General features: G+C 41.9%; 2 protein-coding genes across 2 annotated transcripts in view; both read left to right on the top strand.

The window, feature by feature from the left end:
* LOC143268207 (uncharacterized) overlaps window positions 1-17738 on the top strand; it is a 370245-nt gene that overhangs the window by 62575 nt on the left and 289932 nt on the right. The gene's annotated exons all lie outside the window — the stretch shown is intronic.
* The window catches only part of LOC143268209 (uncharacterized), a 73839-nt gene that overhangs the window by 44327 nt on the left and 11774 nt on the right, over window positions 1-17738 (top strand). Inside the window, exons 14-18 of the mRNA XM_076549351.1 lie at window positions 119-226; window positions 5963-6033; window positions 6768-6792; window positions 15115-15149; window positions 15957-15981. Coding sequence (XP_076405466.1) covers window positions 119-226; window positions 5963-6033; window positions 6768-6792; window positions 15115-15149; window positions 15957-15981 — 264 coding nt within the window. The remainder of the gene's footprint in view (window positions 1-118; window positions 227-5962; window positions 6034-6767; window positions 6793-15114; window positions 15150-15956; window positions 15982-17738) is intronic.

Raw genomic sequence — 17738 nt, forward strand, 5'->3', positions numbered from 1 at the left:
CTGATGACTGTACCCGGAAACAAGCAATCAGATCAAATGTACAAACACACAGTTGTTAGTTTCCTCTGTTTTTCTGCCATGAGGCTGACATGAAACTCTATTCTCGATGCATTCCCAGTTTCTCCTTTATTGAAGAGAATTCAGCAGAGAGAAGCAATACCGCATACAGATGTGATGACACCAGAAATCTGTAAATTTTATTCTATAGAAATTCCTAATGAAAAAGGTATGTTGTGAATTCTGTAATTCTGTCCAGTTGTGTAATGTGGTGATAATCATTTTCTTTATATGTAAATCTAAAGAGAAGCTTAAGACTATTTCCCTATGTAGGATAATTCCAATATATCTAAGTCTTCAATGTAAACACAACTACAGATTTTAAAATGCATCTGATGTCACCTTTGGCTCTCATTCAATAGCATGAACTGGTGGAAACTGAGGCTCATTAGTATGAGTCAGGGTGGCTTCACCTGCTGTAGACAGGAATGGGTGGACCACCCTCTAATCCTTTCTCCCACATGTGGGTAATGCAGATGGAGTAGAGCTGATGTTCCTCAAGGCACATTGTTCCAATGTCACATGACTGAGGGTGAAATTCAACTCAGTGAATTTGGATCAGTGTACCTGGTTTGAATCAATGAGCAAGGGTCCACTAGTGGTCATGTTATGCATTGTCTTTGAGTTAGGAATGTGGTAAAGATTTCATTAAGGACAAGGAAAATAGAAGGTTCTTGTTCTATTCCAATTACAGGGACATGATGGAAAGTGAGCAGAGTGTGCTATTAAATGTGCTTTGCTTATCCTCCTCTCCTTTGTACACATTTCCCCAGAACATTTATTCTTTAAGTCCGTGATACTACCAAACTTTCAGGGTTTGGGATTCAGTTACTAGCTCTGCATTTTACTTCTGCCTGTCTGAATAATTTATTCAGTTGTTGTTAAAAATTCCTGTGAAGATAACCTAAAAGGGAAGTGGTACTTTTTTTGAATATAGTCTCAGCTTATAGACTGTAACACAGGGTAATTATATATACAGGCAAGAGTCTGTGGCAGAGTCCCATTATAACCTGTCAGTGACCAGAAGATTTAATGCTCATGCTCAGCTTACCTTTTTATATATCCTTGATCCCTTCCTAAGCCATGATGTCATGCAGAGTTCAGTAGTCTTTCCACCTCACCTAACCTAAACTGCTCTAATCTCACACTTGCTGCCCAGTACTGGGTATCATCCAATTGACTGTTGAGATTCACCATGACAGTGCCCATGAAGTGTTGTGTTCACTTTGTGTCCTTACCTGTGATAGAGCCAATGTGGCTGGTGAGGAACAGTATTCTCTCTTTTACTCTAAGGAACAAGATAGTCTTGTAGGTGATAGTCTTGCAGAGTAAGCCCAATGATAAAGGAAGAACAGAGCCCTTCCATTTCTTCCTTCAGGACTTGTAGCAGTCCATGCATAGTCCTCTGTTCACTGTTAACTCCTTCTTCATGTGGCACCAACAGTGTAGAGTGCTGGGTAAAATGTCTGACAGAACTACCACATCTGCAATATACTGCAAAGAAGTGCCTAGTGTTAATGTGTAGCTCATTCCCAGCCTATGTGCCTCATCCTGGACTGCCATGCAGGATGACTGAGGTGTAAAGAAGGTCAGAGACTTATTCTTCATCCTTGAGCCTCTGACCTTATGAGTGAGCAGGGATCTGATCTCTGACCCCTGCCTTGGCTCTTTTTCATGCATTCTTGATTCTGATTCCAAGATACTGAGGGTGTCTTAGGAAGTTCCCATAAGCTAATACCCATGTTCCAAGAGCTGAAGGACATGAGCAATTGGGGATCCACCTTCTTGACACACATCTTGCTACAGGCTGTGTCTGTCCTCTATGTTTTGTATATTTATGACTTTGTACTCGAGTATCTGACATGGTGGTCTTTGGGCAGAAATGAGTTCATATCTGAGGATTGTGGTTCCTCCAGGCTCTCCCCTCTTTGGTAGGTTGATGGACTTTGATCTTTACAAGTCTGTCTGATCTTCTGCATTATCTCATTGAACTACTTGGGGCTTGGCTCCTTTTCATAGACAATCTCAGTAGCCTTAATACATTGTGTCTCCTCTCCTTAAACTCAACAGTTATTACTTCTGAGCAAGGTGTCCCTCCTAGATCTAGGAGCAGTCTCTACCCCTTTTATCTTCCTCCTCCCTTCTCTGGTACCTACCTCTGGGATACTGAGTCCTCTAGACACTGTACCTGGTATTGCATCAAGGTGTGGGATATTCTTTCTACCTGGGAACATTGAAACATTGCTCAAAAGAATGCCCATCTGAGTCTCTTATGATACTGGTGGGTAGAGGTGAAAGCCTGCTGTTGAATACATAATGCACTTGAATATGAGAAAAGAGAGGGAAGAGTTGAGTCTAAAATCAGCTAGGAAAGGTCTCCTAATCAGAGTAGTGTAAAAGAATAACTAAATTATATAAAAAAAAAACAGAAGGAAATTGTCCCAAAATTTATGGAAATTGACAAAGCCAAACCACTGACTTTTGATGGTCAATTTGGAACTCTCGAACACCTAATGCTCTGACCCCAATTAGTGCAATGTCTGGTAACTTCCTTGACACTGTCTCTACTTTATACCCGTCTGTAGCTGTGCTGCAGGCAGCCTCATGTACAGACACCCTCATTTTGCATGGAAAGGCAGAAGCCTCTGAGAAGTATCTACCGTTAATGCTTTTTTGAAGACAACACATATGGCCTTCACCTAGGCCTTGCCAAAAATGTATGACTTCTATTCATGGATCTGGCTACCTTGTGTCTGAGACTAAGTGGTGGGATGAGTTAAGGGTCGTGGGTGAGATTTCAAAAGATGGTCCTAGTATTGGCCTCCATAATCTGTTTGGTGTGGCATTGTCACACAGGGTGAAGAATGAGTATCATGGGTCACAGTCAGCAAAAGGGCTGACAGATGTGCTGCCTTTCTGGGTCTGGGCCTGCTGATGGGTGGAATGGAAGGAGAGAAGTGATTCAGACTCATAAGAGAGTTGATAAATCTGCCTGGGTCTGGGCATAGAGGGCCTTCATGGGTGGGCAGCACATTATCATAGAACAGGTTTAGAATAGGTTTCGAATACTCCAGAGAGCCTGGATATGGGGCTCTTGCCTGTGTCCAACCCTGAGTTGGCATTTGTTTGAGGGTCCTTCATAAAGCTAGGCAGGAAGGACTATGGAGGATGATCCCTGCCAATACCACCACTGTGGGTTCTGACATTAGGGGATCAGAATGGAGGGCAGGTGGTAACTGAGTGTGTGGACTAATGTAGGATAGTCCACACACTCCTCTCACATCCATGCACACGAACACTTACATGCAACCAAGCAAATGCATCTAATCCACACCTATGATCAAAACTACACTCACACATGCACATTCATGCATACCCATGAACAAGAAATCTGAATGGCATGTGCACAATTACAATAAAATCATAACCATTTGTGGTGAAAGTTGTAGTAAAGTTTAATTATTGGCAAATATCATGCCACCATTGAGATACATAATCACTTGCATGATTTGCTTGAGTTTCCATGTCATTGCTCATTGCAGAGATTGTTTTCTTGGGGCTCTATTCCATTGGAACTGATTTATGTAACATTTCACTTGCTCAATTTGAGTGTTTATTTCAATCATAAGACAGCAATTTCCTACACAATATTTAGAAAATCTAAAGTTCTCGTTGTTGTTGGTTTAGCTGATTTTATGAATATCACATGAACCTACTAAAATTGATATACTTATGATATAAATGGAACATGAATATTGTCTCCTTTTCAACATATGAAATAAAGAAGCAATATATGTTAAATACACAGATTTCCATTAATGAAATGAAATGTTTAAAACTCCCATCCATGTCCTTTGAAGAATGGAAATTATCATTTAAAACAATGCTTGAGTGTGCTAGACAAACATTTTTTAGGAATCTTTTAATTTATTCATTTCACTTACCAACCACAGATTTGTCCCTCATTCCCTCTCTGCTCCCACTCCAGCCTTTTCCACCAGCCTACCCCTCATCCCTTCCTTGGAAAATGTATGGCCTCCCATGGAGAGTCAGCAAGCCCAGAACATTCAGCTGGGACAGGTCTACATCTCTCCCCTTTCATCAAGGCTGTGCAAGGTGTCCCTACCATGGGCAATGGGCTCCAAAAGCCAGTTCATGCTCCAGGGATAGATCCTATTCCCACTGTCAGGGTGCCATGAAACACACCAAGCTACACAACGGTCTTGCCCAAGTAAATGCCCAGTCCTTTCCCATGCATGATCCACAGCTATGGGTCCAAAGTTCATGAGTGCCCACCAGCTTAGTTTAGTTGTATCTGTAAGTCTTCCCATCATGGTCTTGATGCCCCTTGCTCATAGAATTACTCTTCCCTCTCTTCGACTGAACATGCTTGGCCATGGCTCTCTGCATCTGTTTCCATCAGTTACTTGATGAAGGCTCTATGATGACAGTTAGGGTATTCAGCAATCTGATCACCAGGGTAGGCTAGCTCAGGAAACCTTTCCACCACTGCTAGTATTCTAAGTTGGGTCATGCCTGTGGATTCCAGGGAACTTCCCTGACCAGGTTTCTCCCTATCCCCATGATGTCTTCCTCTATCAAGTTATCTCTTTCATTGCTCTCCCAAGCTGCCCATCCCATCCCCTGCTCAACTGTCCCATTTCCCTATGCCCCGATCCCATATCCCTACTTTCCATTGTCCCACCCTAACCCCCAGGTTTCTCAGGAGTTCTCATCTATTTCCCCTTCTGAGGGCGTTCCTCGCGTCCCTTTTAGCATCCGCCTTGTTACCTAGCATCTCTTGTATTTACTCACTCATTACCAGAAGTAAAGCAAAGTTAACCAAACTACAACCCACAGCTCCATAGAAGATAGACAAATATTTTAAATGTATGCTGATATGATTCCTTTTCATCAACCTCACTGGTTATGTTGAAGGATAATTTTGCATCCAACTGAAATTTTAGATGTGCTAACACCTGCTGAATGGATGTCACTCTGGATTCAAAGTTGCCTATTTCATCTTTCAAAATGGTCTTTGCTTCTCCTAGTAGTTCATGGGTTTTTTTCTTGAGAGTGGCTAATGAAAGCACTCTCATATATCACTAGGCATTTATCTGCCAACATTCTATCGTTACACATCTTCTAAGTCCTGGAGTTTCTTTTGTATTTCTAGTTCTAGTGCTCTTAGCTTGTGATTCTCTTCCTAGTCCGTGCAAATTTCTTTATGTTTTTTGATCTTGGAGTAAAATGCTGACATCCTATACAGCTGCTTCCTTCATAGTGATTCTCTTCTTTCCAAGTTGAGAGTTTCATGTGAGACATTTAGTACATAAAAGATTGTATTCCTGCCGTCCTCATCTGTCAACTCTTTCCTGAAATTGGAATGATAAAAATTGTAAACACACACACTAAAGTTTAAACACAAGTTTGGTCATGGGGAAGGATAAAATTCTTCTTTCCAAGGATATCGATGCCTTCTCTAAGCCCAATGACCTGGATTTGAAACTCAGAACACACATGGCAAAGGAGAGAAACAGATCCCACAAGCTATCCACTGACCTCCACACCCAAAATGAAACCTCACAAGTGGCCCTAAACAGAATACATGTGAAAATGTTAATTTAACAATACACAATCAAAGACAGATTATTTTATGTTGCTTTGGGTGTCCACTGTCTAGAAATGCAACAAATCTCTTACTCATATCTCTCCTGGTCTTTCTCTGCTTTAATTTCCTTCAAGGGAAGACGGTTCAGCAGCTGCCCAACCATCCTGTTCAGTAGGTCTAGTCACATGTCCTAAGTCCATGCACTTTTACCCACATCAAGCAAAGATGCTACATAGGTAGGAAGCAGGACCAAGAGCTGACAGTCTGCAAGCTCATGACTTTCTGTCCCCCTAGTAATACCGGAAAATGATGAAAACACACTTAGACGAGATGGCCGCACAACGACAGAAGAAAATTCGTCGGAGGTAAGAGAGCCTTTTTCTCTCTAAAATAGAAAGGTTACTTTAGTGATCTTACGTTTCAGAGGATATCCCACTGAACAACAAAACTGAGCAGGCATCATGGGTATTAGAGAGTTAGTTTGGAAGGGGAGAAGAAGAATTGTACCAGCCTGTTCCAAACTGAATAGAGCATCAAAGCATCCAGTGTTAATTATCAGTCTTGTGAGCAGGCCTTTTCTTCTGGAGAAAAAAGGTTCTCTTTAGATAAAACTTAAAGTTTTGGTTTAGAAGTTGTCAGGCACTTCAGATCCCCTCAATTTCCATGCAGTATGTTCCACAACAGTCATATGGAGCAAGCTTCCTATGTCTAGTGTGGGGTTGCAGGTGGTTAGCCTTTTAACACATGAGCATTAGTGTAAATAATTGAGGCTACACTGTGGCAGGGTTAATTTCATAGCAGGATCATAAAGATGCTCCAGCATGTTGCAGTGTGGCTTAGGGAACACGCAGCAGAGACCAAACAGATAGTGCCTCTTGATCTGGTGTGTGAACCAGCAAAAGTGGGAAGTGGTACAAGTGAGGAACCCCAGTTCTTTTGTGACACCATCATATGATATACTAAAGCAGAGTCTTTTATTTGAAGACTCTTTCCCACTTTGATTGCCATTATATCATGTTGATATGTATTTCAAGGACCCTTGCAAACAGAAATCATCATGACCTAGGCCACATACTATTTTCTTTCCTTTATATTTCAGGTGCATTGCAGAAACCAAAGACGAGGTATGTATTATGGAATTTTTTCCTAAGACACGTTTTAGGAATGAACTGTGTAAATACTTGGTATCCTTATATCTAACCAGGCACTGTGATCTATGCCACCTATTGGGAAGCATTTGGACCGTATTTTTTTAAAAAGTGGGTCTCTAAGTTAAAATAAATAGTGGAGGTATTTGTCCATGTGCACTGGATTCAGCTATGATGCCTGTAGTTAGTCTGGAATGGTGTACAACAGGCTACATCTAAATCTGTTTTTCCCCAAGATAGGTATCCCAATTGCTCAGTCCAATCTACAGGGACAAGCTGTTGAATTACCATATTAGGATACACGCTTGACCTTTATAAAGTATATATGTTCAAAGCCCATCATATGCAGTACATTTATTTGTTTGTGTGCTACTCTGTGAAAGAATAAACCAAGGCACAGAGATAAGTGATGAGGCTGTCCATGGAGATGAAGAGACCTTCTATAGCCCCAGCACTTGGTAATCCCTAACTTGGAACATCCCAGTATCTGCCTTCAATAGGTCAAAACTGCAGAGATCAGGACCCTGTAGTGACTACCACAGAGAGCCCAGGGCATTACTTCTCATCTACATACAGACATTCCGAAGAATGAAAGGTTAGAAAGCTCACAGGCTTCTAGTCAGATCACTGATTCTGAGAATGGGAAACAGATACTGCATGGGGAGATGGGGCAGGTGTCCAGTTACCACTTGGCTCTGGATCTATGCTGACACATTTTCCTAATAGGAAGACATTTTTTAAAGATATATTTATTTTTATTTTGGGTATGTGAGTATTCACCTGTATGATTGTATGTGCACCATTTGTATCTATGATACATATGCAGACTCAAATTAGCTGTATGGTTTCTAGCAACTGGAGTTATAGACTGTTTTGAGCTGTTTTTTCTGTGTTAGAAACCAACCAGACCTGTGTCCTCTGCAGGAACAGCAAGGGATGTTAACCTCTGGTCTCCTTTGCTCCTGGCAACAGGTTTTTAAATGTGACCTAGACTCTGGGCTCCAAGGGTCTTCTGCTCACTGGTAGTCAGTGTCCATACTGCCTGTGAGTGGGAGCACTAGGGGGACCACAGGCAGCAGGTAGGAGTGAGAAGAGCATCATTATTTGCAAAATGGTTTCTGTGTATTTGCTCAAGCATGTGCTATGAAGGCCTTTGGCAAAGAAGAGCTAGTTCTTGAGAGAGAATGTGGTTATTGCATACCTACCATTTCTAAGGCCTTGAGTTTGAGCTCCCAGTAAGCAAAAGATGTGCTGTGGTTGTATAGCTTTATAAACCGATGGGAGAATTTTATGTTCAAAGTCATCCATTTCTACAAATTGGCATTGAGATCACTGTGGGCCAGAGACCGTTTCTCTGAAAAAGGGAAAAGAAAACAACAGAGGGGAGTAGGACTTCGTCCATTGCCGGTGTGTTTCTGTGTGGGAAAAGATTCTGGAGAAACAGAGCTTTCATGAAGAATGGATGAACAGCACCTTGCAAACTCACATGTAGCCTGTGTAGACTACCATTCTGTTAGCTGAACTCAGTTCAGACTGTCCACACAGTTTCAGGGGACATCTGTCACCTACAATGGCACCAGGCTGCTTTTCCAGCCTCTTCCTGATGAGGGTTTATGCAGGGTGATGTGATTAAAAGAGTTTCCTTTCCTCCCATCCTTCACGTAAAAACTTGGTTTAGATTGACTTGGAGCCTGGAAGCATTGGTACCCTCCCAATTTTGTTCCGGAGGTTCAGACTCAGTCACTGAGAGGCCAGTGGCAGGTTGAGGATGATAGAGGAAGGTGCTGTTTACTGATCCAGGAATCCCACAGCTCACTTCGGATGAAGCTCACACTTGGAGTCAGGGACTGCCTGGCAGAGCATGTCTCCTGTCTGTTGTTTCTGTCAGGAGAGGTCGTCACTGGCACACAAATGCAGCTGTTACTGCTCCATTGTGTGAAATGTCACAAGTTTTCAAAGCTTCTTACCTTCCTACCTCCCATGGACAATGCCATACATTGTCCATGAGATGTACTATTATATAAGGGGCAGTCAAAGAATGAAGAATAGCGGTTCTCCAGTGTTCTAGAGTAAATGAAACAGTTTGTCTGAATTCAGTTACTCCTGTGTAGCTGAAGTCTTCTGGTATCTCACAGACATCACAGGGCACTTCTGAATGCCTGTGCTTTTTCCTACAGTATACATTACAAAGATCTGTTTTAGCCTAGTGAGTCCTGTGGGTAGTCCTTAAGAAATTCTTAGGGTCTTAGTGAACAGCGGTGAATGGAGCCATTGCAAGGGTGTCATGGGCTCTAAGAAGGATTAGAGTGATACCACTCTGCTCTGGCACCACACTCACAAAGTGTGTTCAGTCATGGGGCTCTTCCTTCTGTATTTCCACATAAATTAGATTTTACTTGTCATGTTCATGTAATGCTTAACTGGTTGTACACTATTCAGTGATCCTCCTGAAGCACAATCTCACTCTGATGACTGTACCCGGAAACAAGCAATCAGATCAAATGTACAAACACACAGTTGTTAGTTTCCTCTGTTTTTCTGCCATGAGGCTGACATGAAACTCTATTCTCGATGCATTCCCAGTTTCTCCTTTATTGAGAGAATTCAGCAGAGAGAAGCTATACCCCATACAGATGTGATGATACCAGAATTCTGTAAATTTTATTCTATAGAAACAACTGATAAGAAAAAAGGCATGTTGTGAATTCTGTAATTCTGTCCAGTTGTGTAATGTGGTGATAATCATTTTCTTTCATATGTAAATCTAGAGAGAAGTTTAAGACAATTTTTCCTATGTAGGTTAATACTAATATATCTAAGTTTTCAATGGAAACACAGCTAAAGAATTTAAAATGCATCTGATGTCACCTTCGGCTCTCATTCAATAGCATGAACCAGTGGAAACTGAGGCTCATTAGTATGAGTCAGGGTGGCTTCACCTGCTGTAGACAGGAATGGGTGGACCACCCTCTAATCCTTTCTCCCACATGTGGGTAATGCAGATGGAGTAGAGCTGATGTTCCTCAAGGCACATTGTTCCAATGTCACATGACTGAGGGTGAAATTCAACTCAGTGAATTTGGATCAGTGTACCTGGTTTGAATCAATGAGCAAGGGTCCACTAGTGGTCATGTTATGCATTGTCTTTGAGTTAGGAATGTGGTAAAGATTTCATTAAGGACAAGGAAAATAGAAGGTTCTTGTTCTATTCCAATTACAGGGACATGATGGAAAGTGAGCAGAGTGTGCTATTAAATGTGCTTTGCATATCCTCCTCTCCTTTGTACACATTTCCCCAGAAGATTTATTCTTTTTTTTTTTTTTTTTTTAAGATTTATTTATTATGTATACAGCATGTGTCCCTGCAGGCCAGAAGAGGGCACCAGATCTCATTACAGATGGTTTCGAGCCACCATGTGGTTGCCGGGAATTGAACTCAGGACCTCTGGAAGAGCAGTCGGTGCTCTTAACCACTGAGCCATCTTTCCAGCTCCAATCTTATCTTTTTTTTTTTTTTTTTTTTTTTTTTTTGCTTTTTCGAGACAGGGTTTCTCTGTGTAGCTTTGCGCCTTTCCTGGAGCTCACTTGGTAGACCAGGCTGGCCTCGAACTCACAGAGATCCGCCTGGCTCTGCCTCCCAAGTGCTGGGATTAAAGGCGTGCGCCACCACCGCCCAGCAGAACATTTATTCTTTAAGTCCGTGATACTACCAAACTTTCAGGGCTTGGGATTCAGTTACTAGCTCTGCATTTTACTTCTGCCTGTCTGAATAATTTATTCAGTTGTTGTTAAAAATTCCTGTGAAGATAACCTAAAAGGGAATTTGTACTTTTTTGAATATAGTCTCAGCTTATAGACTGTAACACGGGGTAATTATATATACAGGCAGGAGTCTGTGGCAGAGTCCCATTATAACCTGTCAGTGACCAGAAGATTTAATGCTCATGCTCAGCTTACCTTTTTATATATCCTTGATCCCTTCCTAAGCCATGATGTCATGCAGAGTTCAGTAGTCTTTCCACCTCACCTAAACTAAACTGCTCTAATCTCACACTTGCTGCCCAGTACTGGGTATCATCCAATTGACTGTTGAGATTCACCATGACAGTGCCCATGAAGTGTTGTGTTCACTTTATGTCCTTACCTGTGATAGATCCACTGTGTCTGGGGAGGAACAGTATTCTCTCTCGTACTCTAAGGAACCTGTAGGTGATAGTCTAGCAGAGTAAGCCCAATGATAAAGGAAGAACAGAGCCCTTCCATTTCTTCCTTCAGGACTTGTAGCAGTCCATGCATAGTCCTCTGTTCACTGTTAACTCCTGCTTCATGTGGCACCAACAGGGTAGAGTGCTGGGTAAAATGGCTGTTTAGTCTGACACAACTACCACATCTGCAATATACTGGCAAGGAAGGGCCTAGTGTTAATGTGTAGCTCATTCCCAGCCTATGCGCCTCATCCTGGACTGCCATGCAGGATGACTGAGGTGTAGAGGAGGTCAGAGACTTTTCCTTCATCCTTGAACCTCTGACCTTATGAGTGAGCAGGGATCTGATCTCTGACCCCTGCCTTGGCTCTTTTTCATGCATTCTTGATTCTGATTCCAAGATACAGATGGTGCCTTAGGAAGTTCCCATAAGCTAATACCCATGTTCCAAGAGCTAAAGGACATGAGCAATTGGGGATCCACCTTCTTGACACACATCTTGCCACAGGCTGTGATTGTCCATAGTGTTCTGTGTATTCGTGGCTTTCTTTTCGGGAATTTCAAGTTGCCCCACAGAGATCCAGGACCAGTCTCCACCCCCATAATCCTCCATCTCTCTCTTCTCTAGCCACTTTCTCCTACTTTTGGAATGCCATGTGGACTCTAGACTCTGTACCTAGTAATACATCAATGTGTGACAATTCCCTTATTCCGGGAATTTTTTCATGGTGTTTCATACTATAAAACATTTCTCAGAAGTGTCCCCAGAATGAGTCTCTATGTGTCGTGTCTTTTATATTCTATAATTTTCTCTTCCTCCTTCTCTAAACTTATCAGTCACAAGAAAAGAGTCCGGAACCCAAAACTTCTAGTGTACTACATTTACAGAATGACATTTGAATCTTACTAGGTCATCTGGCTCATCCCTTCACCTGATGGGCATAGGTAGAAGGCTGGTTGTGTGCAACTGAAGTTCTTGAACATGTAAAGACAGAGAAGTTAACCAGAGTCAGCTTGGAGCAGTCACATAAACAGAGTGACACAAGGCACAATAAGAAAAAAAAAAACTAAGTGATCCATGCAACTACATGAGCCGGGCAGTGGTGGTACACGCCTTTAATCTCAGCACTCGGGAGGCAGAGGCAGGTGGATCTCTGTGAGTTCGAGGCCAGCCTGGTCTACAGAGTGAGTTCCAGGAAAGGCGCAAAGCTACCCAGAGAAACCCTGACTCGAAAAAAAAAAAAAACAACTAAGTGAAAACACATACATAGACACACCAAGACACACCCAGGGACACACACACATATACACACAGACACTATACACACAGACAGATATAGACACAGACACACACACACAGACACACACACACACACACACAGAAGAACATTGTCTGAAATCTTAGCAAGTATGACAACAGTAAAGTCACTGACATGTTATGGTCATTTGGACCAAACACCTGAAGCTGTGACTCCAATTATTAGAATATCTGCTCCCTACAATGACCTTGTCTTGAATTTACCTGCATCTATATACTGATGGCAGCCTCGTGTTCACAGGCCCCCATTTTGCATGGAAAGGATCACCTCTGAGAAATGCCTAGCCTTTGTGCCTTCTCTAAGAGAAGTCTCATGTCTTTGGTCTTCACCTTGCCAAAAATGCACAACTTATAATCATTATTTAGGAGTTTTGGTAAGTTTAAAGGGCTTGCAGATATATATGTATATGTTTATATATATATATACATATATATATCACAAAGCTGAAGTGTTATAAAGACCAGAAAACCATGTTCATAAACACATGTAGATTAGCCATTGTGCATTGTTCTTTCATAAAATATGCACCACATATGATGAATTATTGCAATTTATCTCATTATTCATACTTACCAAGATTGCATCATTTTTACCTTTGAGAGATAATGTAATGGGACATGAACATTCACTTTTAAATAGTTGTTTAAAGTTAAGTACATGGTGTACAGATGCTCAGAAGGTGATTAGACTGTGCACACATTGGTACCCTGTTTTGTTTTTAATTTTTTAAATTTTTATTTTATAATTTAATTTAATTTTACATATACCCATGGATTCCCTTGTTCTCCCCCCCTCCTGCCCTCCCCCTGCCTTCCTCCCAGCCCCCCCCCATTCCCATCTCCTCCATGGCAAACACTCCCCTGAGAATTGAGTTCAACTTGGTAGATTCAGTCCAGGCAGGTCCAGTCACCTCCTCCCAGGATGAGCCAAGTGTCCCTGTATAAGCCCCAGGTTCCAAACTGCCAGCATATGCACTGAGGGCAGGTCCCGGTCCCACTGCCTGGATGCCTCCCAAACAGATCAAGCTAATCAACTGTCTCACTTATCCAGAGGGCCTGATCCAGTTGGGGTCTCCTCAGGTATTGGTTCATAGTTCTTGTGTTTCCCTTCATTTGGCTATTTGTCCCTGTGCTTTTTCCAACCTTGGTCTCAACAATTCTCGCTCATACAAACCCTCCTCTTTCTTGCCAATTGGACTCCTGGAGCTCCACCCGGGGCCTGGCCGAGGATCTCTGCATCTGGTTCCCTCAGTCATTGGATGAGGTTTCTAGCATGATAGTTAGGGTGTTTGGCCATTCTATCACCAGAGTAGGTCAGTTCCGGCTGTCTCTCGACCATTGGCAGTAGTCTATTGTGGGGTATCTTTGTGGATTTCTGTGGGCCTCTCTAGCACTTTGCTTCTTCCTATTCTCATGTGGTCTTCATTTATCATGGTCTTTTATTCCTTGTTCTCTCTCTCTGTTCTTGATCTATCTGGGATCTCCTGTTCCCCTAAGCTCTCTTTCCCTCCACCCTTGCCCTTCATTACCCCCACTCACGTCCAGGTTGTTCATGTAGATCTCGTCCATTTCTCTGTCATTGAGTGATCCCTATGTTTTTCTTGGGGTCCTGTTTTCTAGGTAGCCTCCCTGGAATTGTGAGTAGCAGTCTAGTCATCTTTGTTTTACATCTAGTATCCTCCTATAAGTGAGTACATATCATGTTTTCTTTCTGAGTCTGGGTTACCTCACTCAGCATGATTTAATCTCCAGTGCACATATAAAAAAGTTCAGACAATTCTATGCACACCCGTAACCCCAGCATATTCAGGGCCAGAGAAGGATGATTCTGGGTCCTGATGACTATTAGTCTCAGTTTAGCTTCAATGAAAAACCTTGATTGAAGGAAGGAAGACAAAAGTGAAAGACCAGGATTGTTATAATTTACATTTTTAATTCTTTGAGAATTTAATGTGACTACTGTGTTTACATCATTCTATCCCACCTTCTCCTCAATCCATCTCATCCCATGTCCCCCCTTCAAATATATGAGTTCTTCTCTGATAACTACTATACTTACATAAACAGAGGAGTTCATTTAATGTTGCTCTTATATATACCTATGTGTGCTCTTGTATGTTTAGTGCAGTTAGTTCAGGATTAGATAACTTATGAGGAGACTTACCTCTGGAGAAAATTCATCTCTCTGCAACCTCTCTGTAGCTCCTGGTCTAGGGTGCCATATCAGTAGGGGCTGTCATGATGCAGGTCCTATTTGGGGAACTGTGTTGAGATTTCATGGGCTATATCATCCCTGCCATGTCTAGAAGACACTATCTAGCAGCATATGTCCTGTCCCTCTGGTTCTTATAGTCTTTCCAATCCTCTACCAAAATGTTCCCTGAGCCTTAGGTGTGGGGGTTATCTTATGCATCTACAATTTGGGATCCCACAATTTGTCTTCTGACCTCTACATGCAAACTGAAGCATACCAGTGGTCACTCCAAAGAGAATACCTGTGAAGATTTGTATTTAATCTTCAATCTGATAGATTATTTTATGTTGCTTTAGGTCCCCCACTGTCTGGAAATACAATTCTGTTACTCATATCTCTCCAGGCCTTTTTCTGTTTTAATTTCCCTTCAAGGGAAGACAGTTCAGCAGCTGCCCAACAATCCTGTTCAGTAGGTCTAGTCACATGTACTAAGTCTATGCACTTTTAGTCACATCAAGTAAGGATGCTGCATAAGTAGGAAGCAAGACCATGAGCTGACAGTCACTTTCTGTCCCCTTTAGTGCTACCTGAAGAGACAGAAATAAAGGTGGAGAAGGTAAGGGGGCCTTTCTTTTCTCTAAGATAGAAAGGTTATTCTAGTGATCTTATGTTTCAGTGCATATCCCATTGAACAATGAAACTGAGCAGGGCATCATGGGTATTAGAGAGTTAATTTAGGAAGAGGACAAAGTGGAATTGTACCATCTTGGTCCAGACTGAATCAAATCTTCCCGTGTCAAGTGTCACAGTCTGTATGAGGGGGGCTTTTCTTCTGGAGAAAAAAGGCTCCTCTTTAGATAAATGTGTGTAATATTGACTCAGAAGTTAACAGGCATATCATCTATTAAGATGTGTGTTTTTCCTTAAGGGGCCTCTCCTATTTGTTTTCCCATCCTGTCATCTAGATGGAATTTGTGTTGTTCCCCAAAAGTCTCAATATGGTGGGAAGCTTCATGCATCCAATATTTGAATATTTAGGGTATAATACATTTAAAACATGTGCACTCGTGCAAATAATTGGAGGCCCCCTCTTAGAAGGAATTAATCTCCCAGGGCAGGTTGTTAAGTTGGTCTGCCATGCTGGGATGTAGCTTAGGGAGCCCTCAGTGAAGGCCAAACAGAAGAGGTGCTCTGCTCTCACTTTGAGTCAGCATTAGTGTGTGATGTATTAGTTTTTGTCACAAAGTACGTAGCCCTGGTTTTCTGTGACATCATCACATAATGTATGAATACAGTCTTTTTTTTAATGTCTTTTTCCTATCCTGCTTTACACTATGCTGTGTCATAGGGTGAACCAAAGAGCTATGCAAAAAGACTCTGTATGACCTGAACCTCAAAGTGTTTTCTTTCCTTTCAATTACAGGTGGAGAAGAGGAAATTTAATTGTTGTATGTATTACGGAATCTCTCAAACACATTTTAGAATTGTTTAAATGCTGGCTGTCTTTTCTCTGGCACACCAATGTGATATAAGACTCCTATTGGGAGTGAAACTTGGGAATTTAAGCAGGGAAAAGGCAATGCCCTAAGTAACGAGTCTTACCAATGTGTCTACAGTCACTGCTTTCAGTTCTGATGCCTCTAGTTATTTTGGCATTTTGTGTACCAGGCAGGGTCTAAATAGATTTTTTTCCCAATACAGTTATCCCTATGACAGAGTCCACTTTCCAGTGACAAATTTGTCAATTCAAAAAGCAAGATACACATTTTACCTTTAAAAAAAAGTGTTCAAAGCTCACCGTACAGATGTGTGATAGACTTGGTTTTGTTTTGGTTTTTTTTTTGTGAATTTCTCTGGAGAATGATAGCTCAAAGTGTATGGATAGGTCATCAGTCTTTCCAGTGGTAGAGCTCAGGAAGTACTTTTTATTTTGTCAAGGGCTCAGGGATACCTATATGAGAGGCCCATCTTCCCAGCATCTGCCTGCAATAACCCAGCCCTAGGTAAACAGCAGACAATGATGAGCACCAAGTGGGCAGAAAGCCAGGCAGTACTCTTTAGCTGCCTGCAGACACTCATAAGTATGATAGATGGAAATTTGTAGATGTAACCAACCGTCTTATTAAATAAGAAACACAGAACCAATGTAAAAGAGAAAGCCAAGAGGTCAGAGCTCAGAGCTAAAACCTTACCCTTCCTCCTGTGGTGGTCCTACCTCTCTGAAAGAGACCTACTTCCTGTGTGTTTGTCTTGATATAGTCTTTCTGTTCTGCCTTCTCATTGGTTGTAAACCCAAACACGTGACTGCCTCGTCACTGCCTGTAAGTACAGCCCTCCAGGTCTTAAAGGCGTGTGTCTCCAATGCTGGCTGTATCCCTGAACATACAGAGACTTACCTAGCTCTGCCTACCAAGTGCTGGGATTAAAGGCATGTGCCACCACCGCCACGCTCTTTTTATGGCTCTAATAGCTCAGACCCCAGGCAACTTTATTTATTAACATACAATTAAATCACATTTCAGTACAAATAAAATACCACCATAGAAAGTCCATATGTTTGGTCAGATCAGAGCATTTGACTATAGGAGAGACTGCACTGAAAAATAGGTCGGATGTGTGTGATAACTGGATTTATGGAAGAGATGGCTCATTCCAGTAAGAACTATTGTAAAAGCTTAACAGATTAGACAACATTAACATGAGCCCAAAGAGCCACACAATTTATAGGCAATGTCCACTAAGACCTCCAGTCATCCCTTCATTCTTGAGCTGCACTGGATCATTCTTTTGGCTATCTATACATCTTTAAAGGTGAGCTCGAGTTTGTGTTCCAGTATTACTTCTATTACTGGCAGTCAGTCTCCCTGCTGCCTGCTGTGTCTGAGCACTCAGTGGAATGATATAAGCAGCAGTGAGTTACACAGGCAGAGCATGGCTGGGTATCATCATTCTGAAGATGCTGGCTGTGTTAGAGTAACCTCACAGTCAGATTTGTCAAAGAGGGTCAATGGGCAGGAATGTAAAGACCAGTTCAGTTTAGTGTGCTTCTAGCATGTGCACAATCCTGGATTTGATCCCAATGACTGTATAATATGTGCCCATTGTGGCACACTTCTGTAAACCCAATTCTTCAGAGCTAGAGTGAGGAGAACCATAAATTGAAACTCATCCTTTTATACATAGGGATTTTCAGCCTGATCTTGCA

This window comes from Peromyscus maniculatus, chromosome 12 (assembly GCF_049852395.1).
Source record: "Peromyscus maniculatus bairdii isolate BWxNUB_F1_BW_parent chromosome 12, HU_Pman_BW_mat_3.1, whole genome shotgun sequence".
Classification (NCBI taxonomy): Eukaryota; Metazoa; Chordata; class Mammalia; order Rodentia; family Cricetidae; genus Peromyscus; species Peromyscus maniculatus.